This window comes from Triturus cristatus, chromosome 1_1 (assembly GCF_964204655.1).
Source record: "Triturus cristatus chromosome 1_1, aTriCri1.1, whole genome shotgun sequence".
NCBI classification, from domain to species: domain Eukaryota; kingdom Metazoa; phylum Chordata; class Amphibia; order Caudata; family Salamandridae; genus Triturus; species Triturus cristatus.
The window spans coordinates 35090757-35112728 of record NC_140579.1 but is presented as its reverse complement, the minus strand read 5'-3'; the positions used below and the strand labels follow the sequence as shown (position 1 = coordinate 35112728).

At 45.6% G+C, this 21972-nt stretch overlaps 1 protein-coding gene across 1 annotated transcript in view; it reads right to left on the bottom strand.

Moving 5' to 3' along the window:
• The window catches only part of LOC146869262 (uncharacterized), an 85147-nt gene that overhangs the window by 2290 nt on the left and 60885 nt on the right, over positions 1 to 21972 (bottom strand). The window contains exons 4-5 of the mRNA XM_085632964.1: positions 11893 to 19417; positions 11211 to 11279 (exon numbers count right to left, since the gene is read on the bottom strand). Coding sequence (XP_085489090.1) covers positions 12035 to 19417 — 7383 coding nt within the window. The 3' untranslated portion in view covers positions 11211 to 11279; positions 11893 to 12034. The remainder of the gene's footprint in view (positions 1 to 11210; positions 11280 to 11892; positions 19418 to 21972) is intronic.

The following is a 21972-nucleotide window of genomic DNA, read 5'->3' as shown; positions in this document are numbered from 1 at the left end:
AATTAAATACAGTTCTGGTGGTGACGCGCTACTAATCCTTAATGGCGGCGCTCTAATGGTCCTCACAGGATACGGGGGGATAGCCATGGTGCATCAGTGATTGAGACACTTAACAGATTCACCTCAGTGGGACGCAATAACAAACTGCGTAGTGCATCTGGTGCAGACGAATCATTGGCAACATTCAAGGCTTACAGAGTATAGAAAGTTGCCCCTAGGAGAATTTAAAGCGGCAATGGGACATTGAGCAGCCGGGATTGAGGGAGCGGAGTGCTACGAGCACTGCACCCCAAGTATTGAAGGTGCCATTGGAAATATTGACGACGCAGTGTGAAGGGAGACCTCATAGAATAGTGCGGACAGTACAAGCCAGGCATCGCTCTGCTAATGAAGGGTCACGCTACTTCAGGGGGTTGGGCCGGCCTGTGTCGCGGTTGCTGGCCTGCCAATTGCACCCAACCTATACATACAGGACACAGCGTGAAAGTCAGAAATACAACGCGCCACACAGGTACCTCCAGTGCGGAAGAGTGTCCCGCATCCGGGTCATTAAGCTAACGCCACGGCTTGCGAACTTAATGCTCTGTGACGGTAAGGGAACCAAAGGCAAGACAAATAGCACAACGATATAGAACTCTACAACGGTGAGATAACTCGGTCCTAAACAGTGATTGGAGCCATCATCGTGGAAGTACATACTCTGCAGTGCCTCACCGGCTTTGGTGCGGGAGGGAAAACAGACAGGCCACGTGACTTAGTTCCAGTCGGTGGCGGTGAGTACCTTATACACCGAGTCGGGGGCTATACCTGAAAATGGCGATGGCTAGAGGGCGCCGTGGCTCACAGCAACCAAAAATTGACAAATAGACTTGCCACAAGTCTAATGAAGCAGATTCAGTCAGAGCAAGTCTTGAACAGGACAACAGAGCGGGCCCTAGGGAGCAAGACTCCCCTACACTACAGGATATTAGGACTGCGATAAATTGGGTCCGCACCTCCGTAGAAGAACGTATAGACTCAGTCGCCACTGATATCTCCTAGCTAAGAGCAGATCTCAGAAAAATGGATGCTAGAGAGCTGGTAGTTGAAGACTGTATTAAGGGCCTAGTGTTGGATACGACATCATTGAAACAACAAGTCTCGGAACCGCACAGTCATACCCAACTACTCGAACGGCAACTCGACTAATATGAGTGGGACTCAAGACGAAACAATGTTCGTATTTTAGGTGTACCAGAACGGGCGGAAGGTCCATCGACAGACCTATTCATCGAAGAGCTAGTACTGTACCATTTACAGCCTAAATTCCTCTCAAACCACTTCACCATTGAGCGTGCCCACTGCATTCCTGGGGGGGGGGGGTAGACCCAAACCAGGGGCGCCACCCCGTCCAATTCATGCAAGGGTGTTATCCTTCAGACCGTTCGAAGTGGACAACCGCTCAAATAAGAAAACAGCGTTATATCCTTTTTCCCAGATTTTACCACTAAAGTACAGAAGCAGAGACGCTCCTTTCTGCAGGTAAAAAAAAAGCACTCAGAACACAAGGGATTAAATATGCTATGCTGTTTCTGGCTAAATTGCACGTGGAGGCGGAGGGGAAAAGCTGGCTGTTTGTGGGGCCGGAAGAGGCCAGAGACTGGTTGGAAGGATGGCAACAAGTCGGCCCTAAAGGAACTATAGACCATCAAGAGACCAAGCAGCAACAGCGACTAGATCCACAACAGGCCGATGGAGCACATAATGCCGTGGGAGGGTCCTGATCGTCCCCAAAACGAGTAACGAAATTATAGATGGAATCAATAAAAGACAAACAGGTCAGAGAATTGGTTCCTCAAAGTTAAACTGTGACACACTTATCAAGAACAGGGGGATGAAAGAGGCTTCAGAGAACTCAGGGTGCTGACTTTGGCCCTTGTGCTGAACCTTGTACTAACTAAAGGAGAGACACTACAGTAAGAATTGAGTGGGACTCCTGATGCCGCAACTGTAGATGAGTAGAGTACTAAGTTGTGAGATGATTTCTGTGCATAAAGTCATATCGTTTATGGAGAGGTGGGGGAAAGTTGAGCCACGGCTCTACAACTAGGGATGGGAGGGCGACGGGCACTCTGCAAAGTTGGGGAAGCGGGTAAACTCATTCCATTAAGCAGGTAGGCAGGGTGGGGGAGTTGGGTGGGGAAGGGGTGTTATAAGTTTGTTCATAGTTTTAGGAGCGCACAGGAAACACCTAGTTACCCACAACATAAGTGGAACCAAACATATAGCGGCACATTTGCAGTGAGTCAGCGTCTATTGAAAGAAGATGACTGCATACATAACCCAGAGGCAAGGGGAGCAGTGGAAAGGAGGGTGGGCAGTGATGTCCCTGTCCGGAATGATGAGGAAAATCACAACCACAAAAAACTTGGGGCGACAACAATTATAGATACACAACAGTATGTTATAAAACACATGTTCCACTCACAACCATGACGAGTAAGACTGGCAGGGATATGAAGTTTCTCACGTGGAATGTGAACGGTATGGGGGACAAACTTAAAAGAGGAGTGTTGCTCCAATTTCTAAAACGACAAGCACCTGAGATTGCCCTCATACAAGAAACGCACCTGATGGGTAATACTTGCAAGGCATTTAACAGATGGGGCTACCTCCTTGTAGCGCTTGCAGGATTTACAACTAGCTCCCGCGGGACGGGTATACTTCTCCGAAAGAACTGCTCCTGATGGAAGAAGGACTTGTAGAAAAGAGACTTGCTTGGAAGCGATCCGCTTCCTTAACTTAGTAACAAGTTACTAAAAGTGTCTTTGTATAAAAAAAACTAACACGCTCCACACAAATACGTGGGTTAGTGAAGCTTGATTATGGTGTTTACTAACGTTAACACGAACGAAGGACTAAACCCGCTTTAAACGGGGAATCTTTATTGCGCATGCATCAACTGCATCTACGCTGTATGACGAGCTAATGCTGGAAGGGAAATTCTTGCGCATGAGCAGAAGACACTAAAATGGAGTCTTGAAGACTCGCGTGCATGACATCTGCTTGGCTGAAATGAAAACGAGCTATTTTACTAATGCTAATGCGGTGATTAATAAGTAAAAGGGAATAGAGTAGAGATAGGTGGTATACAGTGAAACCATTTTATTTGTGAAAGTAACATCTGTCTTTTGACTTTATCACTATCGCGTATTAGGGCCTCTCCTGCATAACTGGACTGAATGAACTGACGCGATGCCTGCGCATGCTCACTGAGTGAAGCCATGAAGGCCATGACTAAGACGTTGAATGGTAGCCAAATTAGAGTGCTACAAGACTGGGAACGGATGGTGATGAATCCAGCAATGAGATCTTCTATTCATCGTAGTGTCATTAATGTTGCAAAATGGATACATGTAGTGGATAGGAATACAATTTTGAATAAAAATTAAGGGGATGGGTTTGCGAACAATGGTGTAACTGAATTAAATGACATGTAAGCATGGTATGATGATCTTCCCGCTTGCCTGACCAATTAGATCTGGTATTTTTGCAATATTGAAACTGTAGCGGGTGGTACATGAAGAACGAAAGGTATAATTAAGATAGCTTTAGTTAGTTATGCAGAGCTCAAGGTGCTGTCTGTGGAGCGGGAGATGCTGATGCTGGGAGAGACGCTGAGAGATGCTGATGAAGAACCGAATGCAGAACTTTCTACCCCAATTTAAATTGGGTTAGATAAGATCGTGGAAGAATCTCGAGGAGGAAGAGAGTGTCAGAGAGGGGTGTTGGGCGCAATCGCCGGTATTCTAGAGAGGTCAACTACCCTGTCCTGAAGTCTTTGTCTACTGACCTATCCCAGGGGGACCCATACCAGCCCTTTGGCCAGGGGGTTGGTTTTCACACCTTTCTTGGTAATTATAATTTCTTGTTTATTTGTAGATGCTCTTTATCTCTCTATCCACTATTTTCCTTAGACATCGTTCATTGAGTAAGTCCATGTTCTATTTTTTTGATGAATTAATTGAATTTTCTCTCCTAAGAATGGTGGTGAATGCACTGTGTATTTGAGATGGTTCACATTATATTGAAATTTAGATAAAGGTTTAAAACTTCCAGAGTCTGTGGTTATTTGCTTTAAATGAAAAGAGAGAGTTAGTGTTAATTTTCGTCATCAACTAGTTCAACTAATGGTCCATCCACCATAGGAAAGAACTTTTTGATCAGTGAAAGGTTAGTTAGGAATAACATATAACTAATCGTAAAACTGTGGAAATCATGAGTTTGACTCCAGTGGTTTACTCAATAGCGTGTGTTTATGGGCCCAGGTAGTGGAGTAACTGTTGTTGGTACACCGCTGGATCACCCCTATACGATTAATAAGTGGGAAGATGATCAGGGCCGATTTGAAGCAGTGACTGGAACATGGGAGGGGAGACCTCTGAGTGTGTTATCAGTCTATGCTCCACCTGCATTGCAACAAGCCACCTTGCAAGACCTTGGCAAGCTCATACTCTATCTACCCGTGGGCATTTTATTAATCGGTGGAGACTTTAATTTGGCGGTCAATGGGTTGAAGGACCGATTGCCCCCACGTAAAGATCCGTTTAACTGGTCTAGACTGACTACCTTTCTCTTGTCTCTGGGCCAAGTAGATATCTGGCGACAACTCAATTCCACTGCTAGTCAATTCACGTTCCACTCAGGTGCACATAACACTGCGTCCCGCATAGACTATATGTTCACACAAGCAGCCGACTTTCGGAGCCCTGTTGTCTCGCGAGAGTCATCTCGGACCACTCTCCAGTGTTAATCAAGATGCACGGGGGGTTCCAACCGCCACGACTCACCCTCACAATCAAACCTTGGGCGCTGCGATTTCCACATATAAAGTCTAAATTACAGCAAAATACAGAGTTATATTTCAGTGAAAACGCAGTCTGCGTGGCGTCAACCGAAATCCTTTGGGGCAGTCATAAAAGGACAGGCGTTGGCATTAATGATGGGGCACAAAAAGGAACTGAAAAAGCAAATAACACAAATCGAGAGGAAAATTCTGCAAGACGAGACTAATCTCACTTAAACCATTGATGAGGCGGTGCAACAAGCACTGGCAGCCAAAATATCAGATTATAAACTCTTACTCACAGAGACAGCCAGGTCCAGACAAAAGGCGATTTACCAGAAAATGTATGAGCTGGGTGATAGGACCAGCAAATTACTTGCATGGTTGGAAAGGAAAGAACAAGCCAGCAGATTGGTTCACTAACTTAAGGGGTCAACAGGGGAGGACATAAAATATCCACAGAACGTAGCGGAGACATTTGCCACTCATTTTGAAACAATTTACACCTCAAGTACAGATACAACTCCTGCAGACAGTCGAACCCTACTAACTACTATACAGGTCGCGGGTATTGCATTGGGTGACCGAGACTCACTGGAATGTGACCCATCAGTAGAAGATTTATTGCTAGCAATTTGAGATATAAATTTGGGTAAGGCAATGGGACCGAATGGTCTCCCAATCAAGTTTTTTAACATGGCTGGGACGAAGCTGGCACCACACCTGCAGCACATGTATTTGGAGAGTTATGAAAAAGAACTACTACATGACGAAATTCGACTCGTGTCCATTGTTGTAATACATAAGCAAGGCAAACCTGCAAACATGTGTGGGGCTTACAGCCCGATCTCTCTTTTGATGGCCGAAGCCAAAATACTCGCGAATGTCTTGACCAATTGAATTATTCCCCTGATCACTAAATTGGTGCATCCAGACAAAGCGGGCTTTATGCCCGGCCGTAACACGGCCTTGAACTTAAGGCGTTTACATTGCGCCCTTGGTTGGAAAAACACGATACGAGAGGAAGCGGTCCTGCTATCATTGGATGCAAAGATGGCCTTTAATACCATCGAATGGTCTTATCTTTTTGCGGTCTTGTAAAAAGTAGGGCTTGACCCAAAACGTATACGATGGAGCAAGCTCTTGTATACTGACCCAATCACACAGATGGTTGTCAATGGGCACACATCGCGAAAGTTCCAACTGGGTAGAGGAACCAGACAGGGGTGCCCGCTGTCTCTGCTGATTTTTGCATTAGTATTGGAACCCCTTGCGGTTTGGGTCCGGGGAGACCCTTTGATACGGGGATTGAAATGGACTGATCAACATGAGGACAGAATATCTCTGTACGCAGATGATATATTATTATATATGGCATCCTCTACGTTCTCCTCTCATCGTATCTTTTACATCTTTCGTATGTTCGGAAATCACTCCGGCTACACAATCAATTGGTCAAAATCTCAATTGTTCCTGATACAGGGTCCCAGACCAAAATTGCCAAAAGACTACGACATCTCCATGGCGGAAGATGGCTTCCACTATCTAGGGATATACATAACCACGGATCCCACAAAATTTTATGAAGCTACCCTACAAGGCCCCTTAACAAGTCTCTGAACGGACGTCAAACATTGGCGTGGCCTCCCACTGACTTTGTTGGGAAGAGCAGCGCTATTCAAAAATGTTAGCATTGCCCCGCTTCCTATATGCACTACAAAATACCCTGTTCGAGATTTCTGATTCTTATTTCTCAGAGATTGACAGTGCGGTTTCCACTTTATTATGGAACGGGCGGGCACCACGTATCGCAATGCAGAAGTTGATCGTGAGGTGGTATGATGGCGGGATTGCTCTTCCCGACCTCCGGCATTACTATTAGGCTTCACAAGTTGTAGTGATTAACCGGTGGGTATACCCAGCCCAAGACAAGACAAATATACGCACTGACCTATGGTTGACAGGACAGGGGGATACCATAGAGCCCTATATACAAACCCCCCAAAATTGAACCTAACTGGACCAACGTCCAGAACAATAGAAACCTGGCACACAGTCAACAAGAAATTGGGTTGGGACAAAAGAATCACGCTGGCGACCCCTCTCTGGGAGCCAGAATGGTTGGACCGCTAAGCGTCTGTCCAATGTTTGACAAATGGGACCTTATTGGTATTTCGTCAGTGAAGGACATGTGGTCCAAAATAGGACTTCACACGTGTGCCGACCTCCAGAAAGAATATCAATTGGCACAATCTGAAACCTTCAGATATCTGCAGATTAGCAATGCACTGAAAGCGGTGCTGCCCAGGGACAGACAAATTCCAGAATCATCTCCACTTGAAGACAGATTACTTTTAGACCCAATGCCCAGGAAAGCCATCTCACTTACTTACAAAAAAATGATTAATAATCGACCAGATCCGCAGATAAAACTTAGACAGCAAGGTGCGGAAAATGTGAGGGAGGTAGACGACGATGACTGGCGTGACGCCCTGGCCTCCCCTAGGGAGGTAACCATACCTATGAGATTGAGACTAGTCCAACTTAAAATTTTACATCGTACATATTTGGCTGCAAGCATCATAGTAAAAATGGGGAAACAAACCGACTCCCAGTGCCTTCGGCGATGCGGTTTGGAGGGGACCTTTTTTAATACTATAAGGAATGCCCCGCTATTCAGGGGTACTGGAGGGCGGTCACACGCCGGCTAGAGGAAGTTGGGGGGGGGGGGAGAGCTACACCCTTCACCAAAACTGTGCTTACTAAATATATGGGAGGCAACGGACTTTACCCACACTGGAGTTGGGGACTCACCACTACTGAAGGGATAGATCGGGAAATGGACAGGGCCATGGTGGCAGAGAGGAACGTATTAAAAAACAGAGGATGCCCTAAAAAGTGGGATCGGATATGGTCTAATTGAATCACGTATAGAGGTGGAATGTGCCTGTCTCCCACAACTGAGCTTAGTCGAGGGGCAGACGGGTTTCCGGATCACTTACTTGCCGAAGGATAGAGTAATATTAGTCAACAATATATACATATGTAATGTGGTTTAATCAATGTGCTAAAATGTGCGTTATTATGGGTAATTGGCAAACTATTGTACTGTACTATTGCCGTTTCGTAAGATTAAAAAAAAAAAGGATAGAATTGACAGCAACAGGTCCTGTTGTGAATGGTCTTATACATGGCTGTACTTTACCCCAAGTTTTTTCTTTATGTTTCACTTTTCAACTTATTTAAAAAAAAAAATTCTTATGAAAATAGGTGAAATTTATCTGTGCATTTTAATGTGTGGAAATGATCCGGTTTTATCAAAACTTACTATTTGGCTGCAACAGTAGTCCAAAGCTTCAGCTAAATATGCCATTGATCATAGTGTAGAAGTACATGAAAGCAAATCTTTCTAAATCCATGATCTTGGGAGCAAGAGATTTGCATTCTCCTTGCCAATGGACAATACATAGTAAACTATTTGAGATTGTCAAAAGTTACCAGTATTTTAGGAGTAAAACTGACCAATAACATTAGTAAAATCAAAAATTAGGGGGTATCACACTTCTGTACTCATTCAAAAGTTTGTAGAATTAAAAAGTCTGTGATACTTTTCAGTGATTGTGTTGAAGGGCTAATTCTTCTACTCTTTCAGAAATAAATATACAAACTCATTTAATTTCCGTGAGAAATTTCTCATCAATTTTTCAGACAAGTTATCCTTAGGGTTTTACGGACCGCCGTTATGCTGGCCTAGGGTTCTACATAGTTTCATAGCCAACTCGTATTTCATGGAGAAGACCACTTTAGGATATAAACATCAATCAATAGCATATTACATCATTTTTTTCAATAACCAAAAACTGCTCATTATAAAACAAACTGATTTCTACTATATGCATTGTCAATTCAATTGCACATTTCTAGCATATCCTGTCCAGTTTGAAATGATTGAGGAGGCATGCATATCTTAACTCACAGCTATAGTGGCATGTTAGTGTTGAGAACTCTAGAAAGTGAGCATTCAATGCACCAGGTCACTTGAGAGGCCACTGGTCAGAGTGGCCTGTTGGTCTGACATCGAATGTCATGATCCCGGGACATCAGCCGCCCCTGTAAGACCAGTACTGAAGCTTGACTTTAGACAACACAGAGGTCTTTGCACCAGCACAGTGCAAGGAGCTTGGCTGGCCCCCCTCATCAGTGCAGGGACGATAAGCCAGAACCATGGATGAAATGCCTGCTGTTGCTAATAACCGAGAAGACAAGGATAGATTTCCTTTTGAGATCCCATCCACACTCACTGGAAGAACCCTTGGCTCAGCTGCAGTAAGGGCTTGCTGCCCTTAGAAGAGCCCCTGAGACTCAAGTGCTATTGCCCTAGTGGACCACTGAAGGGCACATTGCAAATAAAAGTATAATCCACGTTCGGCACATCGCTCGTCCAGTTTGCCAGGTACCCTTGCTACCAGTAACGCCCAGTTAGCAACTTTGTAATGAGATTTGCTTCCTCCCACAACATCTTGATTTGTGAACTTTGCCAGCCTGCTGTTAAAGAATTCGTTGATCACATCACTACCAAGAAGCTATGGAATTCCCTCCTTGGTTCCCACCCTTTATGGTGGTACCCACAAGTCTATTTGGAGTTCTCTTCAGCACAAGTACCTCTCAGATCTGATGCACAGACTGCCTGGCTCCAACTTACACACCTTGGGCACTGCATGTGACCAGGAACATCAGAAGTCCTACTCTAAAAGAAATACAAATGCCTGGACAAATTAATTTCCTGAGTTTGATGCGTTTACCCCACTCTCAACCATGAGAGTCAGCCTGAACTATTTAACCTTTCCACCTTGTGAAGGTCAAACCTGAAAAAGAGGTAAATTGACAAAGTTGTTGGTGGCTTGTCCTAATACCGGCTTCTTCTGCTTTTCAAGACAATGTATGTAGACTACCTTTTGCTGGCAACTGTCTGGACACATTTGAGCATCTAAGAATAAATTATTAACAGGCCTGCCAAGTTACTATGAAACCCCGAACTTCTTGTCACATGTTTAACTGTTCAAATGTGTACCGTTACCCATCAAAGCAATAAAATCTACAAGGTCTGCTCTGGTGATACACACACAAATGGTACAGAAATAAGGAAAACTGCTCTCCCAGCTCGAAAACTGATCATCTAACCTACATGAGTGGGGGTGTCCTGAAGGTGACTTCTGATTGCAGCACAGCATCGCACATCCGTCCAGGTGTAGAAGCTGCTACAAGGAGTGCTGAATCTCAGACCCTTCTTGCGTGTGCTGTATGCTGAACATTCTGCTCTTTAGAAGAAGCCTGTGAACTAATGGACATTTGGCCAGAGACCGCAGGAACTCTTTCTCCACTAGGACCTTTGGTTCATGGCTTCCTCATTGGAATTAAAAAAAAAGTACCCTAGCAACTAGGCATGGTCTGTACTAGATAATGCTAAACTGCTCACCGACTCCTGCAAATGTGTTGCTGTGACACACCTACATCGTGCTGCTAAAGTGATGGATGGTGGCATCTGGATCTAGGCATCTTCAAGGCACTTCACCATCCCCCTCTATTTACTTGACAACGACAGCATAGTGTGGAGTGGAAATGACCATGAAAATCCTTGCCTTGGCATCCATATATTGTGCGACTAACTGCTAGATGGTTGGGGGGGTGATATCAAATGCCATGGTGGTACTGGCCTTCCTACCTCACTGTCAAATCACTGGATGGTGGGCAGCACTGAGCAGACTATTGGTGCTTGCCCCAGAATCCAAATGCGTTCAGGCTAAGTATTCAATGATGGGGTAGGACAAGTGTTATACGGACACCAACAAGCACTTCCTTGCAGCACTATCAATTCACATCTGCAATAGTTAGGGGTAGGAAATAGTTACCTCAGATACCACATTTACAAACAATACGTACCACCCACAGTGGTACACAATGGTGGACCAGAGCTTTGGTTTCCATAAAAACCCATTTCTAATGGGCATGGACTTGCCATAAAAAGTCAGATTCAGTCAATGACTACTCGCAGACTAATAGGTATGGCGAGTCTTCTCCAATACAGTATTAGGCCGTCCTCCAGAAGGGATGTACACATCCACCCGAAGAGGTATGATCACCCGTCAACATATCAGTGATATATCTGATGGAAGTATACATCACGCTTACTCCTCTTCTTTTGAATCACCAGTCATGTTAGTGACAAATTATGGTAATGAATTCAGAGTACTCAACAATGTGAATCAGTCATAACCATAAAAGCATGGCATGGGCTAAGAACATGGAGGTCAGGATAAAAGCCATAGAACATGACCTTGTCCACATGAGAACCCTACAAGTGTGCCCATATGGAAGAATCACCCACCTCGTCATCAGAGGGATCCGAGTCAAGGCTTGCTCCATCCAGTGGTCTTGTGACAGCAGAGGGGGTCTCCTACAAAGAGACAGAGCAGGGACACAACACAGCTGTCACTTCAGGTTGTGCGCTGCTGGGTAGTAGCACAGACTATGAATGAAATGAGACAATAGAAAAATTCGGAGAGGATAGAAATGTCTGCAGAGGTCCTTTATTCCAGACAGTGATACAGTGAAATAGGATAGGCATTCCTTGAGACATTCCATGCAGTGATGTGTGAGATCTAGACATGCTGGGAAACATTAAACATTCCATGTAGTGAGACAGGATAGACATTCCAGGGGATGTTCTGTATTTCAAGCAGTGACACAGTGAGAGAGGTTAGAAGTGCCATTAGATGTTCCAGATTCCTTATAGAGATTAATTAGATAGGATTGACATGCCAGGAGATGTTCCTTGTTCCATATTCCATGCAGTAATACAGTGAGACAGGATAAACATGCCAGGGTGTGAATATATTTTATACACTGAGACCATGAGATAGGACAGAAATGTCTGGAGTGCAACTTCTTCCATGCACAAATACAGCCGGACAAAAGGTTAGAAATGTTAGGTTTCATGCAGTCATTCCATGAGATATCAGAAAGAAAATCATATGTTCTGCTGTCCGAGTGTTATGAAACAAACTCACCTTGACACTGAACTCCATAGCATTGAAGCGCTCCACCTTGATGCAACTCTCTCTCCCAACCATCAGTTCTTCGTGAAGAGCATCACCTGACCTTCTCTTAGGCTCCTTATCAATGGAACTACTTTTATTGGCTCTGGGCTTATCAATTAAGCCAAACGTGCAACTTAATCAGTTCATTATCAAGGCAGATGTTTGTGCCGATCACAGACTCCTTACTAAAAGAAGAACCTGTGCTGATCGTGGGATCGTCATCAAGAGAGTCTTCTGTGCTAACCATGGGCTCCTTATCAATGGATCCTTCGCTGGATGTGATGATGTTCTTTTCAATGAGGACACTGGTGCTTATCATGGATTCTCTGTCAATTAAGATGTCACGGATGATAGCAGATTTCTTATTGATTGAACTGCCTGTGTAGATAACGGGTTCCCCTGCGACTGAGTCTTCTGTGCTAACTATGGGTCCGTTATCAATAGAACCTTCCCCGTCAATAGTAACGTTCTTTTCAATGGAGACCCCCATGCTCATTATAGGATTAATAGGGCCATTTGTGCAGACCACCGGCATGTTGCCTTTGCTGATCGTAGATTCTTGATCAATGGAGACACCTGTGCTGATCACAGAGTCTTTATCAATGATTATGTCTGTGCTAATCACACATTCTGTGTAAATAGAAGCACCTGTACTTGTCTCCTCATCAATAGAGTCTTCTGTACTGACCATGGCCTCCTCATCAATGGAACAGGTCCTGCTGGGGTCGTGATGAGCTGAGGGATCGGTGCTGATCACAGATTCCAAATGAATGCAGATATTTGTGCCGGCTGCAGAGTTCTTTTCGATAGAACCATCTGTGCTGGATAAGGGCGTAAAATCTGAGACGTCCGTACTGATGGTGTGCTCATTTTCAGTGGAGTCATCTGTACTGACCATGGAATCCTTATCAATGAAGACCTCCGTGCTGGTGGCTGGTGCCTTATCAAAGTAAATGTCTTTGCTGGTGGCAGATTCTTTATTGATCGAGACCTCTGCTTCGATTATGGGCTCATTATCAATTGAGTCCTCGTTACTAACCATGGGCCCCTCCTCAGTACAGACTTCCTTTCTGATTATGGAATTATGCTGGAGTAAAACATTGCTTCTGATCATACTCTCCTCATCAATAGAAACATCATATAGGATGGTGGCCCCCTCATCAAGAGAATCTTCTGTGCTGACCACTAGTTCATTATCAATGGCAACATTGGTGCTCATCACATATTCCTTATCGATGTAGATGTCTGTGCTGATTGTAGATTTCTGATCAATAGTGGTATCTGTTCTGATATTGACCTCATTATCAATAAAGACATCCGTTTTGATTGTCAGCTCTTTATCACCTGATTGGCTTGTGCTGACCACAGATTCCATGTCAATATGGCCAGCTGTGCTCATGGTTGTCTCCTCAGAGACCTCTGTTGCGACTGCAGCTTCCTCATCGATGGAGCAGGCAGTGCTCGCCACAGGCCCCTCACCAGCAAAGATACTTGTGCTGATCAGGGGTTCCTTATCAATGCCCAAGTCTATACTGGTGGCATATTCTTTATCAAAATAGCCAGCTGTGCTGGGAGAGGGCTCCTCATCAATAGAGACATCTGTGCTGACCATGGGCTCCTCATAAATAGAGACATCTGTGCTGACCATGGGACGCTCCTCAACAGAGCCAACTGTGCTAACCATAGAAGGTACCTCACTAGAGGAGATTGTGCTAACCATTGAAGGCTCCTCAATAGACACATCTGTGCCAACCATGGAAGGTTCCTCAATAGACCCAACTGTGCTAACCATAGAAGGCTCCTCAATAGATCCAACTGTGGTAACCATTGAAGGCTCCTCAATAGACACATCTGTGCCAACCATGGAAGGGTCCTCAATAGACCCAACTGTGCTAACCATAGAAGGCTCCTCAATAGATTCAACTGTGCTAACCATGGGAGGCTCCTCAATAGACACATCTGTGCCAACCATGGAAGGTTCATCAATAGACCCAACTGTGATAACCATAGAAGGCTCCTCAATAAATCCAATTCTGCTAACCATAGAAGGCACCTCAATAGATCCAACTGTGCTAACTATAGAAGGCTCCTCAATAGATCCAACTGTGCTAACCATAGAAGGCACCTCAATAGATCCAACTGTGCTAACCATGGGAGGCTCCTCAATAGACACATCTGTGCCAACAATGGAAGGTTCTTTAATAGACCCAATGGTGCTAACCATAGAAGTCTCCTCAATAGATCCAAGTATGCTAACCATAGGAGCCTCCTCAACAGATCCAGCTGTGCGGACCATAGGTTCCTCATCAATAGAGCCAACTGTGGTAACAATTGAAGGCTCCTCAACAGACACATCTGTGCCAACCATGGAAGGATCCTCAAAAGACCCAACTGTGCTAACCATAGAAGGCACCTCAATAGATCCAACTGTGCTAACCATGGGAGGCTCCTCAACAGATCCAAGTATGCTAACAATAGGAGACTCCTCAACAGATCCAGCTGTGCGGACCATGGGTTCCTCATCAATAAAGCCTGTGGTAACAATGAGAGGCTCCTCAACAGATCCAAGTGTGCTAACCATGGGAGGATCCTCAATAGATCCAACTGTGCTAACCATGGGAGGATCCTCAACAGAGCAGACTGTGCTAACAGGAGGCTCCTCAACAGAGCAGACTGTGCTAACAATGGGAGGCTCCTCAATAGATTCAAGTATGCTAACCATGGGAGACTCCTCAACAGATCCAACTGTGCTAACCGTGGTAGGCTCCTCATCAGATCCATCTGAGCGAACTGTGAGAGGCTCCTCAACAAATCCAAGTATGCTAACCATAGGAGACTCCTCAACAGATCCAACTGTGCTGACTATGGGTTCCCCATCAATAGAGTCAACTGTGGTAACCGTGGGAGGCTCCTCAATAGAACTAAGTGTGCTAACTATGGGAGGTTCCTCAATAGATCCAACTGTGCTAACCATGGGAGGCTCCTCAACAGAGCAGATTGTGCTTACCATGGGAGGCTCCTCAACAGATCCAACTGTGCTAACCATGGGAGGCTTCCCAACAGATCCAACTGTGCTAACCGTGAGAGGCTCCCAAACAGATCCAACTGTGCTTACCATGGGAGGCTCGTCAACAGATCCAACTGTGCTTACCATGGGAGGCTCGTCAACAGATCCAACTGTGCTTACCATAGGAGGTCCCTCAATAGATCCAACAGTACTAACCATGAGAGGCTCCTCAATAGATCCAAGTGTACCAACCATGAGAGGCTCCTCAACAGATCCAAGTGTACGAACCATGAGAGGCTCCTCAACAGATCCAAGTGTACTAACCATTAGAGGCTTCTCAACAGATCCAAGTGTACTAACCATGAGAGGCTCCTCAACAGATCCAAGTGTACTAACCATTAGAGGCTTCTCAACAGATCCAAGTGTGCTAACCATAGGAGACTCCTCAACAGATCCAACTGTGCTGACTATGGGTTCCCCATCAATAGAGCCAACTGTGGTAACCATGGGAGGCTCCTCAACAGAACTAAGTGTGCTAACCATGGGAGGCTCCTCAACAGAACTAAGTGTGCTAACCATGGGAGGTTCCTCAATAGATCCAACTGTGCTAACCATGGGAGGCTCCTCAACATAGCAGACTGTGCTAACAATGGGAGGCTCCTCAACAGACCCAACTGTGCTAACTATGGGAGGTTCCTCAATAGATCCAACTGTGCTAACCATGGGAGGCTCCTCAACAGAGCAGATTGTGCTAACCGTGGGAGGCTCCTCAACAGATCCAACCGTGCTAACTATGGGAGGCTCCCCAACCGATCCATCTGTGCTTACCATGGGAGGCTCCTCAACAGATCCAACTGTGCATACCATGGGAGGTCCATCAATAGATCCAACAGTACTAACCATGAGAAGCTCCTCAATAGATCCAAGCGTACAAACCATGAGAGGCTCCTCGACAGATCCAACTGTGCTAACCATGGGAGGCTCCTCAACAGAGCAGACTGTGCTAACAATGGGAGGCTCCTCAACGGATCCAAGTATGCTAACCATAGGAAACTCCTCAACAGATCCATCTGTGCGGACCATGGGTTCCTCATCAATAAAGCCAACTGTGGTAACCATGGGAGGCTCCTCAATAGAACTAAGTGTGCTAACCATGAGAAGTTCCTCAATAGATCCAACTGTGCTAACCATGGGAGGCTCCTCAACAGATCCAACTGTGCTTACCATGAGAGGCTCCTTAACAGATCCAACTGTGCTTACCAAATGAGGTCCCTCAATAGATCCAACAGTACTAACCATGAGAGGCTCCTCAATAGATCCAAGTGTACTAACCATGGGAAGCTCCTCAATAGATCCAAGTGTACTAACCATTGGAAGCTCCTCAATAGATCCAAGTGTGCTAACCATGGGAAGCTCCTCAATAGATCCAACTGTGCTAACCATGGGAGTCTCCTCAACAGATCCAAGTCTACTAACCATGGGAGGCTCCTCAACAGATCTAAGTGTAATTACCATGAGAGGCTTCTCAATAGATCCAAGTGTACTAACTATGAGAGGCTCCTCAACAGATCCGACTGTGCTCACTGTGGTAGGCTCCTCATCAGATCCATCTGAGCGAACCATGAGAGGCTCCTCAACAGAACCAAGTGTGCTAACCATAGGAGACTCCTCAACAGATCCAACTGTGCTGACTATGGGTTCCCCATCAATAGAGCCAACTGTGGTAACCATGGGAGGTTCCTCAACAGAACTAAGTGTGCTAACCATGGGAGGCTCCTCAACATAGCAGACTGTGCTAACAATGGGAGGCTCCTTGACAGACCCAACTGTGCTAACTATGGGAGGTTCCTCAATAGTCCCAACTGAGCGAACCATGGGAAGCTCCTCAACAGAGCAGACTGTGCTAACCGTGGGAGGCTCCTCAACAGATCCAACTGTGCTAACCATGGGAGGCTCCCGAACTGATCCATCTGTGCTTACCATGGGAGGTCCCTCAATAGATCCAATAGTACTAACCATGAGAGGCTCCTCAATAGATCCAAGTATACTAACCATGAGGGGCTCCTCAATAGATTCAAGTGTACTAACCATGGGAAACTCCTCAATAGATCCAAGTGTACTAACCATGGGAAGTTCCTCAATAGATCCAACTGTGCTAACCATAGGAGGCTCCTCAACAGATCCAAGTGTACTAACCATGAGAGGCTCCTCAACAGATCCAAGTGTACTAACCATTAGAGGCTTCTCAACAGATCCAAGTGTGCTAACCATAGGAGACTCCTCAACAGATCCAACTGTGCTGACTATGGGGTCCCCATCAATAGAGCCAACTGTGGTAACCATGGGAGGCTCCTCAACAGAACTAAGTGTGCTAACCATGGGAGGCTCCTCAATAGATCCAACTGTGCTAACCATGGGAGGCTCCTCAACATAGCAGACTGTGCTAACAATGGGAGGCTCCTCAACAGACCCAACTGTGCTAACCATGGGAGGCTCCCCAACCGATCTATCTGTGCTTACCATGGGAGGCTCCTCAACAGATCCAACTGTGCATACCATGGGAGGTCCATCAATAGATCCAACAGTACTAACCATGAGAGGCTCCTCAATAGATCCAAGTGTACTAACCATGAGAGGCTCCTCGACAGACCCAACTGTGCTAACCATGGGAGGCTCCTCAACAGATCCGACTGTGCTAACCATGAGAGGCTCCTCAACAGATCCGACTGGGCTCACTGTTGTAGGCTGCTCATCTGATTCATCTGAGCGAACCATGAGAGGCTCCTCAACAGAACCAAGTGTGCTAACCATAGGAGACTCCTCAACAGATCCAACTGTGCTGAGTATGGGTTCCCCATCAATAGAGCCAACTGTGGTAACCACGGGAGGCTCCTCAACAGAACTAAGTGTGCTAACCATGAGAGGCTCCTCAATAGATTCAAGTGTACTAACCATGGGAAGCTCCTCAATAGATCCAAGTGTACTAACCATGGGAAGCTCCTCAATAGATCCAAGTGTAATTACCATGAGAGGCTTCTCAATAGATCCAAGTGTACTAACCATGAGAGGCTCCTCAACAGATCCAAGTGTACTAACCATTAGAGGCTCCTCAACAGATCCAACTGTGCTCACTGTGGTAGGCTCCTCATCAGATCCATCTGAGCGAACCATGAGAGGCTCCTCAACAGAACCAAGTGTGCTAACCATAGGAGACTCCTCAACAGATCCAACTGTGCTGACTATGGGTTCCCCATCAATAGAGCCAACTGTGGTAACCATGGGAGGCTCCTCAACAGAACTCAGTGTGCTAACCATGGGAGGCTCCTCAACATAGCAGACTGTGCTAACAATGGGAGGCTCCTTGACAGACCCAACTGTGCTAACCATGAGAGGTTCCTCAACAGATCCAACTGTGCTAACCATGAGAGGCTCCTCAACAGATCCAACTGTGCTAACCATGAGAGGCTCATCAACAGATCCAAGTGTACTAACCATGGGAGGCTCCTCGACTGACCCAACTGTGCTAACTATGGGAGGCTCCTCAACAGAGCAGACTGTGCTAACAATGGGAGGCTCCTCAACAGAGCAGACTGTGCTAACAACGGGAGGCTCCTCAACAGAGCAGACTGTGCTAACTATGGGAGGCTCCTCAATAGATTCAAGTATGATAACCATGGGAGACTCCTCAACAGATCCAACTGTGCTAACCGTGGTAGGCTCCTCATCAGATCCATCTGAGCGAACCCTGAGAGGCTCCTCAACAGATCCAAGTATGCTAACCATAGGAGACTCCTCAACAGATCCAACTGTGCTGAGTATGGGTTCCCCATCAATAGAGTCAACTGTGGTCACCATGGGAGGCTCCTCAACAGAACTAAGTGTGCTAACCATGGGAGGTTCCTCAATAGATCCAACTGTGCTAACCATGGGAGGCTCCTCAACATAGCAGACTGTGCTAACAATGGGAGGCTCCTCAACAGACCCAACTGGGCTAACTATGGGAGGTTCCTCAATAGATCCAACTGTGCTAACCATCTGAGGCTCCTCAACAGAGCAGACTGTGCTAACCGTGGGAGGCCCCTCAACAGATCCAACTGTGCTAACTATGGGAGGCTCCTCAATAGATCCAAGTGTACTAACCATGAGAGGCTGCTCAACAGATCCAACTGTGCTTACCATGGGAGACTCTTCAAAAGATCCAACTGTGGTAACCATGGGCTTCTCAATAGAGCCGATTGTGCTGACCACTACTTCCTTCCCAGTGGAGACATCTGTGTTGATCACAGATTCCTCATCAATAGAACAGACTGTGTTAATCTGTACTTCTTTAGTCCTAGAGCAGACTATGGTAATCATGCATTCCTGTTCAGTGTTCCCGTCTGTGTGTAGCGCGGATTCTGCATCAATCAAGTGCTCAGTGGTGCTTGTCAATGGTTTGCCAGCAGTGCCGTTGTTGAATGCGGTGATTTCATCCATGCTTAGCTCCACCTTAGAAAGCAAATAATGTATTAAATGAGAAGTAAGATAAAAATTAAAGGGCAGCCAACACTGTATGATGCGTGTTCAGTGCAGTGACAGAAGAAGCACACACCTGGGGGTATTAATTGATATATGGACAGCGAGAGAAGATTTATCCATATTGAAATAAATGTGCGTTTATCCTTTTCACAAAGCATGCTCACTTTTCACAAAGTTATGTGTATTAGAATGAGAGTAACCCCCCACCCCTAAAAAAAGAAGAAAGAATTAATGCGAGATGCCGACAAGGGGACTAGATCAAGGAGCAAATGTCTATAAGGACAAAATGTACATATTATATAGCAATTCTTGGTATCCAATAACAAATCATTTTGAGGACCTTCGAGAAAGCCTCCAAAGAGTAAACCACCTAGATTCCAGCAGGGGTCGAGCTGGGCACTGACTTCACCATGAAACCGATTGCACCAGTCTGCCGGTTTACTGACTCATGAGAAATCTCCAGGAGCAGAAGGCACCAGAGCCAGCACCTGCTCTTCATTCAATGCAGAGGTGGAGTGAAGTAGAAGGATAGAGAAATGTCTGAGAGGTTCTTGGTATCATGCATGAGAGAAGTATTGAAATGAGTGGGAATATTTTATATTACAAGCAGTGTTACAGTGAGAAGGAAGAGTAGAGTGTGCTCTTTGAGCACACGAGTGGCTTAAAAAAAGCCACAACAGAAAAACATACGTCTGGTGTGTCCTTTTTACGTGTAGAGATACAGTGGAAAGGACAGAAAAGTATGGTGGTATGCGCACTTTGGCCTGCCCCAACTGACATTTTGCTGCCTGTACTACATTGCTTACTCAAACAGTGCTGCAGTTATAGGTGGTGAAATGCCTGTGGGCACAGTAGGGAGGGCAACAGGGGAATGCACGTGTAAAAACATAACAAAAAGGCAATTACCTCTGGGCAAACACAGAGTAGGTCGGTGATGTATATATTCCAGGGGTTGGTTCCTCCTAAAGGGCAGAGGAGCATTGCCCCGCCTGCCTTATGCACAGCAGACAAACATAAATAAATAAAATGGCATAGTAAAGCCATTTTATTTTGCCTCCGGTCCAGATCACAGGTGTGAAAGCGGGGCTGAATCCTGTGATAGCAGAATGACTGCTGCCCCTGCCTGTGCGCACGTCAGATTGGCCAGCTGTCTTGTGACGCCAGGCCGACATGTGCAAAGTAGTCCCAGGCATCCCAGGGCTGTGAAACAGCTGGGAGATTGCAGAAACATCCCAGCCTCAAAATGAGCGCTGGGTTAGCCTACACCAACCAATCCTGGAGCTGCTCTCATGCTGAAAACAGCATGAGAGAAGCTCCAGGATTGGTTCGATTTGCGTTCCAGTGGGCAGGAAGGGAAGTCTCACCCTTTCCTGCTCATGGACACCACCATCGCTGGGAGAGAAGTGCTGCACCGGGCGGGAGCTGCATCTATGGCGAGTTGTGTGCCGTTGCTACCTACCATATTTATGCATTGCTAGTCGCAACTGATATATTCCATGCAGTGACATAGTGGGAGAAATAAATGAATAAAGCACAAAAAAAAATAAACATTTTGCACGCAGGTAGAAGGTCATGTCTCTATTGTGCTTTATTTCATGCAGTGATGCAGAAGGATAGAAGTCGTTAGTGAAGTCTATAATGTATACACGGATATATGGAGATGGATAGACATGTTTGAGGCGTACTTAAATCTGTGTGTGACACAGTGAGATAGAAGGATGGAAGTGTATGGTGATGTTCATATTTCATGCAGTGACGCAGCGAGATAGGACAGAAGTATATGGTATTGGTCATATTCAATGCAGTGACAGTGAGAAGGAAGGATAAAAGGGCATGGTAATGTTCATATTCCATGCAGGAACACAGCGAGATAGGATAGAAGCTTATGGTAATGTTCATATTCCATGCAGTGACACAGTGAGATAGAAGTGTATGGTATTGTTCATACTCCATGCAGTGACAGTGAGATAGAAGTGTATGGTATTGTTCATACTCCATGCAGTGACAGTGAGATAGAAGTATGAAGTGTATGGTGATGTTCATATTCCATGCAGTGACACAGTGAGATAGAAGGATGGAAGTGTATGGTGATGTTCGTATTCCATGCAGTGACAGCGAGATAGAAGGATGGAAGTGTATGGTGATGTTCGTATTCCATGCAGTGACAGCGAGATTGAAGGATGGAAGTGTATGGTGATGTTCGTATTCCATGCAGTGACAGCGAGATTGAAGGATGGAAGTGTATGGTGATGTTCGTATTCCATGCAGTGACACAGTGAGATAGAAGGATGAAGTGTATGGTAATGTTCATATTCCATGCAGTGACACAGTGAGATAGAAGGATAGAGGTGTGTGGTAATGTTCATATTCCATGCAGTGACACAGTGAGATAGAAGCGTATGGTATTGTTCATATTCCATGCAGTGACAGTGAGCTAGAAGGGTAGAAGTGTATGGTATTGGTCATATTCCATGCTGTGACAGCAAGATAGAAGGGGAGAAAGGGTATGGTGATGTTTATATTAC